We start from the raw sequence: 12,983 nt of genomic DNA, 5'->3' as shown, positions 1-12,983 counted from the left end.
TTGTCCAGGATTCTTTCTTTTCCAGCTTTTTGGTTTTAAAAAAAAAATTAAACATTTCCTGGATGAAATTCTGATGTTACAAAGAAACCTCTGGGAAAACCCTTTGCACACTTATTGTGACACTTAAGCTATTTCTACAGTTTGAGAAAAAAAAACACTTCCTTACAGTTTAATTTAGGTTACAGAGACACTCATGTAACAAGTCATGATGCACCATCTACAAATGCAGCTGGAAAGAGAATTACCCAGCATCAAATACGATTAGATTTTGGGAAAATTCAGCAGTAGATCAGCTATTATTTTTCTCCAATCCCCTGCACCAGCACCATCCACGCCACCGCCACCCCACCCCGCAACCACGTAAATAAAAAGTACAATTAGGAATAATTTTATAATTTGGGAATTTGCCTGCAAACGGTATAAGGAAGAAAGGGGAAGATTGTGGTTAGGCATACTACGCAACTGCAGCAACAGGCAGTCATGCATTGAAATTCAGATGCCTGCTTGCTGCAAGTTTAAAAGTGTGGAGAAATCCCAGCTATTACAACAGCTTGTATTTGTAGTTATACGGCAACTTTAATGTAAAAAAGCCTACACTGCTTCAGAGGTGTAATCAAAAAAATTAATTGCCCTCCCCCCACAGAAACATTGCATTTGCGTAAATTTTATTCCACTGACAAACACTCAAGGACATAATAAAAGTAATTTAAAGCACTATTATCTGAAAGGCTTGCGTTTATATAGCATCTTTCACCACCTCAGGACATCCTAAAGTACTGTGTAGCTAATTAAGTACTTTTGAAATGCAGTCACATGTACTGTGCTGACATGCCTTTCATTGTTCTGAGCAGGATGTTATAGTAACTAAGCAGATGCGACTGATTTGGTAGGTGAGCTAGTGGGCAAAATAAAACCACTGCAATCGAGATCCACCAAGTCATCATATTCCCACAGCAATGAACTAATTACCCCATCTGTACATAATAATGACTATATCCATGACTTATTGTACAAGTCATAACACTCTGCTTCACAAAAATGACACCAAAAACCTCAATTTGACTTTCCTGTCACACTGAAAAATTGCACCGTTATCTGCACTACAGAAAAAGGCAAAATTTACCAGAATGCAGAAACTCCTAAAAAAAAATAGTTCCATTGATGGCATAAATGAGAAGGAGACACACCCAGCAACTTAAAAATTTAGAACGTTTCATCCACTATAAAGCACTGTGTTTACTATGAAATGATTCAAATATGCTAAGGTCAGTTCTCTCAAGTCATAAATTCAACTCCCCATGCCATTTCGGATACAAATTCAGATCATTAAACTCAGGTTTTACCACACAAGCCAACATTCCAAATAGATTTACCAGATGCGTGGGAAAGCTTTTTAGCTCTCAATCTCTGGGCAAGTTCTCCCACTGGAAAAACAGTGACAGCAGTCGCAATCATCATAGGAGACTTTGAACTATATTAATGTACCTCACCTGACCCAAGCAGAGCTCCAATCCCCATTATGAGTGAGCAAAAGCAAATTAACGAAAATTCAGCCACATTGCAGTTAGTGAGTGACCTTAAGAAGTGGGAGAGCATGGAATGAAGCTGGTGAAAATTAGTTTACAACTTGGTCAGTCATGCACACTGTTTTATTGTAGCTGTTGAAAAGTTCTATAAAGTTTAGGTTAATGGAAACTTAACTGAGAAATTAAAGCAGAGTTCACATAGGCCTTCTGGGTACTAGGAAGAGGAGATCAAAGCAGCTCTGTATAAAATTACAGCCTCTCAACATGGCAACCTCATTCTATGCAGACTGGCACTGCACATGGGGGCTATTTCATCTTTTTAACAGCAAATATCTACCCCATCATTGGAAAGGCATCCATTTTCTACAAAGTCACAAGCATCCTTTACTGCAACTTGAACAACTCCATGTTTTGCTTATACTATTCTGTCCAACAGATCATTTCAAACAGTTATCACTTCTTTGCTTAATGAAGTGCTTCCTGGCACTGGTTTTAAATTTACAGCTCGCTAATTTCCATTTATGTCCTCTATTCCTAATTTCCTGGCTTGCTTGGGTTATCTACAAATAGAGTACTTTCTTCCTCCACTCCCCCAACAAATCTTTTCCTCTCAATGTCATTTTATCCTTGCTGGATATACAACTCCTTAAGCACCAGTTACTCTCCCATTATTCAACTGAGCATCCTGGATATAAACATCAAGCTATTAAATCACAAGGGCCTCAGCCTAACCTGTCCACATACACACTCTTCTTTCATGGGTCATTAATGAAAATGACAAACCTGGATGTCTTTCCCATCTTAAATCGAATACCATCCTGCCAAGTTGAAGTAACTCATCAAAGACCAGAGATGGAACCTGGGATCTTGCTATTCATTAGATACATATTGAGCCATTGGCATAATCTCCAAATGGAATGCATCTACAGCCTTAAACATTCTTTCTACTTTAATGAGATCAATCATACCGTCTATTTCCAGAATAGCATTGCCAAACAAAGCAGCTGCAACACTAGGAAAGCCTGCTGGTAGTACACATACATAGAGTGACAATGTGTAACTTTCTATCACAATTTTTTGCAGAAACTCCCATATTTGTTGAGACAATGGACTATTATAGTTCCCCAAAAGAAAGGACAGGTGTTTATCCAAAGCAGTTTACGTATACCTGATGTCTCCTCACAGACAGACTGGTACTAGCACAGCAAGTCACTGACCAGTTTTGGTCAGGGAATGTTGCAAATAGTACAGGAGAAAACAAAGTATTAAAGGGGAAAAAAGTTTAACAAAAGGTGGCATGACAGAAACTGCAGTAAAGCCACTGGCTCTGTTGCTTTGAAAGTAGCAAAGAATGACTCAACAGTTCTAAAAGGTATCAAGAAATGAAAACAAAAACCTAACAAAAAAAAAATTAAACCTCTCTCAGTTGTGAACATTTATAGTGCAACTTTGAAATACGCCAACTGTTCCCAAAGTGAACACGGTTACGAGGTACTTATGGATGATAAAGGCCATTCAGCCCTTCTTAATACATCTATCCAGAATGGCCAAATGCTTCCCTCATTGCTCCATCTAATCATCCTTGACTACCCAGGACTTTGCTCCTATTCTAAGTTTGTGTGAAGAAAGGTTTTCTAGTAACAGTCCTAAAATTACCTGTTACTAGTTTGAACCCTTGGCCCCTTGTCCTCCTCCCACAATTTAAAGCAGCAGTTGGATTACGTTTTTCCATTCCTTTAACTATTTTATAAACCTAAGCTCATCTCTTTCCATACTGAGAAGTCCGAGACTCTCCAATCTTTCCACATAACTCAGATCCCTGATGTTAGGAATCAGCCTCGTGGCTCTTCTTGGCACTGCATCCAGTACTTGAATATCTCCTTTGTTTCTCAGCCACCAGAATAAGACATAGTATTCAATGTGTGGTCGGGCCAGAGCACTGTACAGTTTGATTACAACTTCCACTAACTTGTATTCTATTTCGGCGAAGTAGTTCAATATTCCATTTGCACTGTTGTCACTGTGCACTGGATGGACACATTGAGTGTCAAGTCTACGAAGACTCACAGGTCTCTTAGCTTTATCCTTAGCTATTTTAATATCATGCATGGAGTAAATGTATCACTCATTTTCCCTTCCTACGTTCAGTACTTTACATTTGTAATTTACTTGCTGGTAGCACAGAGCCAATCGCTTGCTAAACATTCAAACAAAAATCACAACTGCCTCCTATCCTTTGGTCCACTATTTAAATGAAAACTAGGGTTAAAATGGCCATATTCCTTTCCCAACCTTATAATTGGGTTGTATATTAATTGGTGTCTATAGGAATTTTTCAATCAAAAACTTCAACAACAAATCTCCCAAGTACTCATTTAATTTTGCTGCAAACATCTCTTCTTGAATTGCATCTGTTAAATAAGGTCTTTGACATGCTGCAAGAAATTCCAGCCAAAGTTTCATAACCAAAGGAAATGGGAAGTCCTGCAACCAAATACCACAAGATGGAAAAGAAAAAGAGCGGCGAAAAAATTGTATTCCTATTGCTAAGAGTTAATGCCTTTAGGTGTCAGACTCGAGTCAATACTAGTAATCTTGCCCAAGTCAGAAGGTCGTGGATTTAAGCTTGACTCCAGAGATTTAAGCACAAAAACTAGGCTGATTAAGGGAGTGTCACATGTCGGCAGTACCATCTTTCAGCAGAGATGTTAAACCGAGGCCCTGTATACCCTCTCAAGTGGACGTAAAAGATCTCATGGCACTACTCTAAAGAGTAGCAGGGGAGTTTCCACAGTGTCCTGCTCAATATTTATCCCTCAAACAACACCAAAAAGATATTATCTGGCATTTATTTCTCTCAGCATTGTTTGTGGAATCCTGCTTGTCATATTTCTCAACATTACAACAGTGACTACACTTCAAAAGTACTTTGGTTGTAAAGGACTTGAGGACATCTTGAGATTGTGAAAGGCGCTATATTAATGCAAATTATGTGCATTATAAAGGGGGCAAAGTAATTTGTATTTCTATAGTACCTTTCATATGCTCACGATGTCCTAAAGTGCTTCACAGCTTTTGAAGTGCAGTCACGCTACTGTTATGTAGACAAACTATGTACCAATCTGTACAGTGACAAGTTAATCTGTTTTAACCTGGTTCCATTCTCATCTATCTAATCATAGCCAGAGAATCACCTGCAATGACTTATTTTCCTGCTCCCACACTATTACCTCTAGTGTCCCCCAAGGATCTGTACTTGGCCCTCCTATTTCCTATCTACATGCTGCCCCTCAGTGACATCATCCGAAAGCATAGCATTAGTTTTCACACATATGCTGATAACACCCAGCTCTATCTCACCACCACTTCTCTCAACTCCTCCACCATTGCTAAATTATCAAACTGCTCATCAGACATCCAGTACTGGATGAGCAGAATTTCTTTCAATTAAATATTCCTACCATATCCCACCTGTCCCTATATTTCCCTACCACCTACCTATACTAGGGGCAATTTATAATGGCCAATTAACCTATCACCCTGCAAGTCCTTTGGCATGTGGGAGGAAACCGGAGCACCCGGAGGAAACCCACGCAGACACAGGGAGAACTTGCAAACTCCACACAGGCAGTACCCAGAATTGAACCCGGGTCGCTGGAGCTGTGAGGCTGCGGTGCTAACCACTGCGCCACTGTGCTGCCCTAAATATTGGTAAGACTAAAGCCATCGTTTTAGGTCCCTGCCTCAAACTCCACTCCCTAGCTACTGAATCCATCCCTCTCCCTGGCAACAGTCTGACATTAAGCTGGTCTGTTCGCAAACTTATCACATTCGACTCTGAGATGTGTTGCTGACCACATATTCGGGCCATTACTAAGACCACCTACTTCTACCTCTAACATCGCCCGACTTCATCCCGCCTCAGCTCCTTTGCGGCTGAAACCCTCATTCATGTCTTCGTTACCTCTAGACTTGACTATTCCAACGCACTCCTGGCTGGTCTCCCACATTCTACTCTCCGTAAACTTGAGGCCATCCAAAACTCTGCTGCCCGTGTATTAACTCACGCCATCTCTCGTTCCCCTTTCACCCCTGTGCTCACTGACCTATATTGGCTCCCAGTCAAGCAGTGTCTCGATTTTAAAACTCTCATCCTCATTTTCAAGTCCCTCCATAGTCTTGCCCCTCCCTATCTCTGTAATCTCCTCCAGCCCCACAACCTTCCAAGGTCTCTGTGTTCCTCTAATTTTGGCCTCTCGTGCATCACCAATTTTAAACGCTCCACTATTGATGGCTGTGCCTTCAGTTGCCTTGGCCACAAGCTCTGGAATACCCTCCTTACACCTCTCTACCTTTGTACCTCATTTTCCTGCTTTAAGACACTCCTTAAATCCTACGTCTTTCACCAAGCTTTTGATCATCTGACCCAATATCACTTCTTTTGGCTCTGTCTCATACTTTGTTTTATAATGGTCCTGTGAAGCACATTAGGATGTTTTATTATGTTAAAAGCACGATATAAATAAGAGTTGTTGTTGTTTTGGTGGTGTTGGGTTGGTTGAAAGAGAATTTAAAAAATCATTTGCATTGCACCTTTCACAACCACAGGATGTCACAAAGCACTTTACAACCAAGGAAGTACTTTTTCTTTTGAAGTGTAGTCACTGTTGTAATGTAGGAAATGTGGCAGTCAATTGGGCACAGCAAGCTCCCACAAACAACAATGTGGTTGAAGGCTAAGACAAGTGACCTTGTCCTATCAACACCTCTTTTGTTATCTCTTGCCCCACCCCCGCTTTATTTGCTTAAAACCTATTACATTTCTAGCCTCTGCCAGTTCTGATGAAGAGTCACTGACCTGAAACGTTAACTGTTTCTCTCTCCACTGATACTGCCAGACCGGAGTATTTCCAGCATTTCTTGTTTTTAATCTCAGATTTCCAGCATCTGCAGTATTTTGCTTTTATCCCTGGTCTTTGAACTGCCTTGGGTTCTCTTATGACCATCTGAACAGGCAGGTGGGGCTTTGGTTTAGAACACAAGAATTCGGAGCAGGAGTAGGCCATTCAATAAAATCATGGCTGATCTGATTATGGCCTTAACTCCACTTTCCCTCCTTAATGTCCCTCCTTAAATAAGGTGACCAAATTAAAATCAGTCTGGTTTAAATGTTGCAATAAAATGTTCTCTACGTGCAGTCTCACCAATGCCCTACAAAGTTGTAGCAAAACTTCCCTACTTTATACTCCATCCCCCTTGCAATAAAGGCCAACATTCCATTTGCCTTCCTAATTGATTGTTGTACCTGCATGCTGACTTTTCATTTACAAGGATCCCAGGTCCTTCTGTACCACAGCATTCTACAGTCTCTCTCCCCATTTAAATATTCTGCTTTTCTATTCTTCCTGCCAAAGTGGAAACCTCACATTTTCCCATATTATACTCCATCTGCAAAATTTTTGCCCACTCAACCCATCTATATGCCTTTGCAGGCTCTCTCTATCCTCCTCACAACTTGCTTTCCTATCTTCACACTGTCAGCAAATTTGGCTGCAATACAGTCAAGTCCCATCATCCAAGTCATTAATATAGATCATAAATAGTTGAGGCCCCAGCACTGAACCCTGTGGCACTCCACTAGTTGCCATCCTGTAAATGACCCATTTATCTCATCTCTCTGTTGCCCGTCAGCCAGTCCTCTATCCCATGCTAATATAACACCCCCAACACTATGAGCTCTTAAGTTGTGTACATACCTTTTATGTGGCACCTTATCGAATGCTTTTTGGAAATCTAAATACATTACATCTACATGTTCCTCTTTATCCACCCTGCTTGATACATCCTCAAAGAACTCTAATATACTTGTTAAACATGATTTCCCTTTCACAAAATCCATGTTGACTGCCTGACTGTATTGTGATTTTCTAGATGTCCCACCACTACTTCTTTAATAATGGATTCTAGCATTTTCCCAACAACAGATGTTAGGCTAACTGGCTTATAGTTTCTTGCTTTCTGTCTCCCTCCTTTCTGGAACTGAAGTGTTACATTTGCAGTTTTCCAATCCACTGGGACCGTTCTAGAACCTAGGGAATTTTGGAAGAACGACAACTCTGACAATGCAGTGTTCATTCAGTACTGCACTGATTGGATCCTGCAGTTCTGGAGTGGAGCTTAAACTTTCAAACTTCTGACTCAGAGGTAGGGTGCACTATCACCGAGTCCAATTGAAATGGAATGACAAGTTACAATTGGCATAAGGGCAGTTCAAATAATGCCAAAATTACAACACCCAAATACATCAGTCCTGACGTCTTCAAGATACAGAGCTGTCAAACCTGAATTAGGAGAGACATCTGAAAACAATAGGATCATGCCAGTCTGGTACGGACTCTCCCAAAGTGTGGTAAATAATTCTCAATATTAACATTGAAAACCTGAGTGGACCTGCACCTAAATATAATCGATCAAACTTAATGGCAGATATCCCATGTGCAGCACAGCAAGCATTTCACCAAACCGATCCCCCGGAAATAAAATACTACAAATAATTTTTCCAGGTATTGCTATGCACAAAAAAACTTAAACACTAATTTACTGTTTGTTGTTTGTCTACCCAGTTATATCTTTGCTGTCCTTGATTCTTTTTATCCCTCCCTTTTAATTGCTCATCCCCTTGGATTCCAAGGTAACTGCACTTGGTGGAAGTTCATTCAACACTCCTCTGATGCCCCAAGTCTCATTCTAAAGATCTCCTCCAAACATGGTTGCCCCTCTCCTCCTCTGCCTTTGTAATGGCACTTGCATTTAGTGGATAACTTCAGGACGTTCAGAGTGAGAATAGACTGCATCGTTATCACAGGAAGGCTTGGGATGGTCCTGACTCCAGCTGCAAAACATTTATAATACAGCAGTACATATAGGTCCCAGTGTGGTGGAATCCACCACATTTGTATTGCAAAGCAGACTTCACAGCATAAAAACAGAGCATGGGCATGTTCAATTGTGAAATTACATTTGAGGGCAGAAAAAGAATCTCCTTGCTGGACTGCACAAGCAGTCTGCTGGTGATCAAAATCACACCCACCTCTGCCAGCTAGTTTCCTTTTTTTATACTGTGATCAGGGTAGCATTGCTACCCATAGAAGGCACTTTTTAAAAATTGATTTTCTAACAGGGCGGCACAGTAGTTAGCACCGCAGCCTCACAGCTCCAGCGACCCGGGTTCGGTTCTGGGTACTGCCTGTTCTCCTTGTGACCGTGTGGGTTTCCGCCGGGTGCTCCAGTTTCCTCCCACAGCCAAAGACTTGCAGGTTGCTAAGCAAATTGGCCATTGTAAATTGCCCCTAGTGTAGGTAAGGGGTAGGAGAATGGTGGGGATGTGGTAGGGAATATGAGATTAATGTAGGATTAGTATAAATATGTGGTTGTTGGTCAGCACAGACTCGGTGGGCAGAAGGGCCTGTTTCAATGCTATAGCTCTCTAACACACTGGGGTCTACAGCATCGCTTTATTCAAAATGCTGCCTCCAAAGCTGGGGTTATTTCTGACGGCAGCACAGTAAAGACACTAAAAAGATGATGCTCTTCATGACATTAGTCATTTATTTACAGCACAGAAGACGGCCATTCGGCCCATCGAGTCCATGTCGGATGGCTGTTCATTTTGCAGCCAGTCAGAACAACCCCTGCCTCTAGGAGAAAGCGGTGAATCTATCTAAAGGAAACAGGCTTCTTTCGTATCACAGGGAAGCCATAATCACCCCACCACAACAGCACATGGATATGTTTTTACATATCATTTACATCTCAGCAGCACTCATTTACGTGCAAAAAACGCATTGAAGCACGTTGCGTGGCAATGGTCGGCGAGTGAACAAAAAATATGTTTGTGGGGCGGAAAGGAAAAAGCAGCAAGGTCAGGAGAGTCTTCAGCAGACAAAGATGCATCAGGTGGCAGAGAACCAAACCGGAAGACTGGATTAGAATTGTACACCTACTGCTGTTATATGATGTTCCAGTTGCTGGGTGGAACAGTCATTCCGTTCGTGAGGAGGTCTGAAGTCATTCCAATTACAGTATGAGACATCCTGTGCCCAACTAGACAGCCTACTCCATGTAATTATCCAAAAACAAAGTGCTACGATCACTGATTCACAGCTTCAGCCTCCAGTTATAAGCAGAAGGACTTGCATTTCCATAGCGCTTTTCACGGCCACTGGACGTCTCAAAGCGCTTTACAGTCAATGCAGTACTTCTGACGTGTAGTCATTGTTGTGATAGAGGAAAAGTTATAAAACTTTAAAAAGCAACAGGAAAAAAGTGGCGCTGCTCAGCGGGTCACTTTCCTCTCTGCATTTACCCAAAACCTACACAGCAATCCCCAAAAAAAGGGCAAACTCGTCATTAAGGACGCCGTTTACGTAAAAGTAAATCTCAATGACTAAGTGTGGCGCTACAGACCGCCCCCCACCCCGGATCGACCAAGGTGCGTGCAAGTACATGAGAAGGTAGCAATTTCCGACAGTGCTCAGTCGCAGGCGGGAAGTGTAGACTTCAGAAGTAACATTTCTCTTTTTTGTGAATTAAAACGCAACTGGTCACGTGGAGCGGCCGCAGCTTCCGCGAGCTCCTCTCCGCCCCCTCCATTGTGACGTCACAGAGGCCGGTTCTCCCCTCGTGTCCCAAGGTTCCGGACCGTGCTGACGTCGCACACGGCTTGGAACGTCGCGGCCGACACAGCGTTCGAAGCCGCCCTCGTGCCGACCTGTTGCAGCCGATCCAGCAGCAGCCCCGGCGGGCCACACAAACCCGGGGGGGGCGCTCCTCCCAACAGGCCGAGGACACACTGGGACCTTAATGGCCTTTTCACAAGGAGACCGGCCACCCGTGCCCGGACAATACCCAAAACTTTTACCCCCTCCTCTTTTGTTCGAAAGCTTTTTTTAAAAGCAATGTTTAGGGAAGGGGACAAACAAAAACATCGCACACAGATTTTAAATTGAGAGAGATCGTTCTAATAAATAAACTTTAACACGTATCCCTGCAATGCGTCAGATGTTCTTTAAAATATACTTCCAGTTGTGTGTGTTTTTTTTTTGTTTGTGCGTCGTTGTTTCCGTGATGCCACCAGAATGTTGACGGTCGCTTTCTATCGATTCAGCAATTTGACAAGTTACAGAAGGACAATAAAGCGCCTCCCGCGTCAGGGAGGGACCGATAAGAGGCTTTTTTTTTTGGAGCGGGGGCTGGAGAGTGCAATACTGGTCGAAGTCTTTGCAATGTTTCATGGAACCGAGTTGTGTAGTGTGGTGGACGTGTCACCTTCCTCATTTAAACACTGGCGTCTGGCAAGTCAGAGGTCACTACAAATCCAAAAACTGGAGAGGAGGTGGGAGGTGGGGGGTGGGGGGTGGGGGGTGAAGAGAAACCTTGTCGCTTTCCAACCCAAATAGCAATGGAAGCCTTTCAAACATCTGCAATCTCTCACTACTCCATTACCTAAAGGCCCTGAATAATTCACATCCGCCGACTGCAGATAGTAACCCTTTGAAGAATGGTGGTTGGAGAAAGGAAGAGGGGGGGGGGGGAAATGAGAATGCAAACATTGCTACAAGATTACAGCGTGACCATGTGGCAAACAACAAAACCCGAAAAAAACTATTCTAAAAACATTTTTTTTTGCAACTTGTTATTGAAACCTAAATAAAAATAGGATAGAAGCTCTGGGCTGTATCACAAATGGTTGAAAATGTAGTCCAGTTGTAAGAGGAGAAGGGGGAGAAACCTGCTTGGAAATAAGAGTTCAACAACAAGGCAATGCAGGTTGCCATTAATCCAAGCAGAACCAATCGGTGGCGGCAGAAAGATCCAAAATGGGGGTAGAGCAGGGAAAAATCCTGCAGAGGACGAGGAGTCTGGCGTCGCTGGAGCACCAGGCGAACAAACGGCTCACAAGTATTCGTGGGGGGACGTGATCACTTCCCTTTCCTCCCTAGGAGCAGCTTTGCAAATACAACAGGCCGGATCAACAACCACTAAATAATTAGATCTGATCCGGTAAGGGACGGCCAAGACTGTCACCGAATCACTCTTCTCTGTACACAGCATACACCAACATAAAGAGATAATCCATTAAAAATCATTGTGTCCACAACTAGCAAAATAAAACGAGAACCATACAATGGGCATACCTTGCAGTATTAGCAGCCAAAAATCATAAACAAAACAAAAATGCCTCGCAATAAGGAGGAAAATGTTAAAGCCCAACCACCTCCTTCAGGGGAAAAAAAGGAAGATTTAAAAAAAAAACTTCTCGAGCCACTTACTAATCTTTTGTGAATTATATTCCTCTTGGGTCTTTCTCTGGTCATCCTGTTGTCCCAATTTTCTTTGCGAAGAGAAGAAAATTCCACATGAATCAATCTCGTCGATGTGGATAAGCCCTGGCTGGTCTATATTTACAAAGCTCCCTCTCCGTGCTTGCCGTGCCTGCTCGCCTTTTGATTAAATCCGAAGTTGGGAGGGAGGAAAAAAATAAATAATTCACTTCAATAAAACATTTTTTTACAAAAAAAAAGCTCGTCGACACCAGTTACAGCTACTGCTCCCGAGCAACACGAAAAAGACGAAGTTAAAAAAAAAAGCTACGTGTAGTGAAGTTACATCTTGAATAAGAAAAAAAACATGGGGGAAAGAGAGAGAGAAGGGGGAATAAAATAATGTAGTCACGTTCTGTGCAGAGAGACAGACAGAGTCTCAAACACACACACAACTCAGGCTCATACTCGCACTCCCACCAATCACATCCCTTTAACTTTAAATGGCTACGTTCGGACGCTCCCGGCCACGCACACTCAGTACAGCCCCTGCCGGAGAGCTCAAGAGCTGCAGTATTGCCTGGGACTTCCCTTTTACTGTCTCTCTCTCTCTCTCTCACACTCACTCACTCACTGCCTGCCTGTCCTTCACTGTCTCTCCCACGTCCATCTCCCAAACAGACCGTATGCGTATATATCAGAAATACCAATATATAAAAACTTGCATTCATATAGTGCCTTTTACAACCTCAGGGTATCCCAAAGGACTTCACAACCAATGAAGTACTTTTTTTGAAGTGTAGTTACTGTCGTAATGAGGGAAATGCAGCAGCCAGGTCCCATCAAACAGCAATGTGGTCATGACCAGATAATTGTTTTTTTTTAGCAATGCTAGTTGAGGGATAAATATTGGCCAGAATACCCTGCCATTCTTTGAAATAGTGCCATGGCATCTTTTGCATCCACCAGATAGGGCCTCAGATTAATATCTCATTTGAAAGGTAGTGCCCCCCTCAGTACTATACCGATTTGTCAGTCTAGATTTTTGTGCTTAAGTCTCTGGAGTAGGATTTGAGTCCATAACCTTCTGATTTAGAGATACTGAGTGCGACCACTGAGCCACAGCTAACACCAG

General features: G+C 42.5%; 1 protein-coding gene across 2 annotated transcripts in view; it reads right to left on the bottom strand.

The window, feature by feature from the left end:
- jarid2b (jumonji and AT-rich interaction domain containing 2b) overlaps window positions 1-12,328 on the bottom strand; it is a 411,686-nt gene extending 399,358 nt beyond the window's left edge. The window contains exon 1 of one of the 2 annotated variants that reach the window (XM_068057714.1): window positions 11,858-12,328. In XM_068057714.1, coding sequence (XP_067913815.1) covers window positions 11,858-11,902 — 45 coding nt within the window. In that variant the 5' untranslated portion in view covers window positions 11,903-12,328. Of the gene's footprint in view, window positions 1-9,529; window positions 9,661-11,857 lie in introns of those variants that run through there. The other variant, XM_068057739.1, reaches the window with a different exon arrangement.
- Window positions 12,329-12,983: the final 655 nt, after the last annotated feature.

This window comes from Heterodontus francisci, chromosome 2 (assembly GCF_036365525.1).
Source record: "Heterodontus francisci isolate sHetFra1 chromosome 2, sHetFra1.hap1, whole genome shotgun sequence".
NCBI lineage: Eukaryota > Metazoa > Chordata > Chondrichthyes > Heterodontiformes > Heterodontidae > Heterodontus > Heterodontus francisci.
Note: the sequence above shows the minus strand (reverse complement) of the source record. Positions and strands in the feature narration are given on the sequence as shown.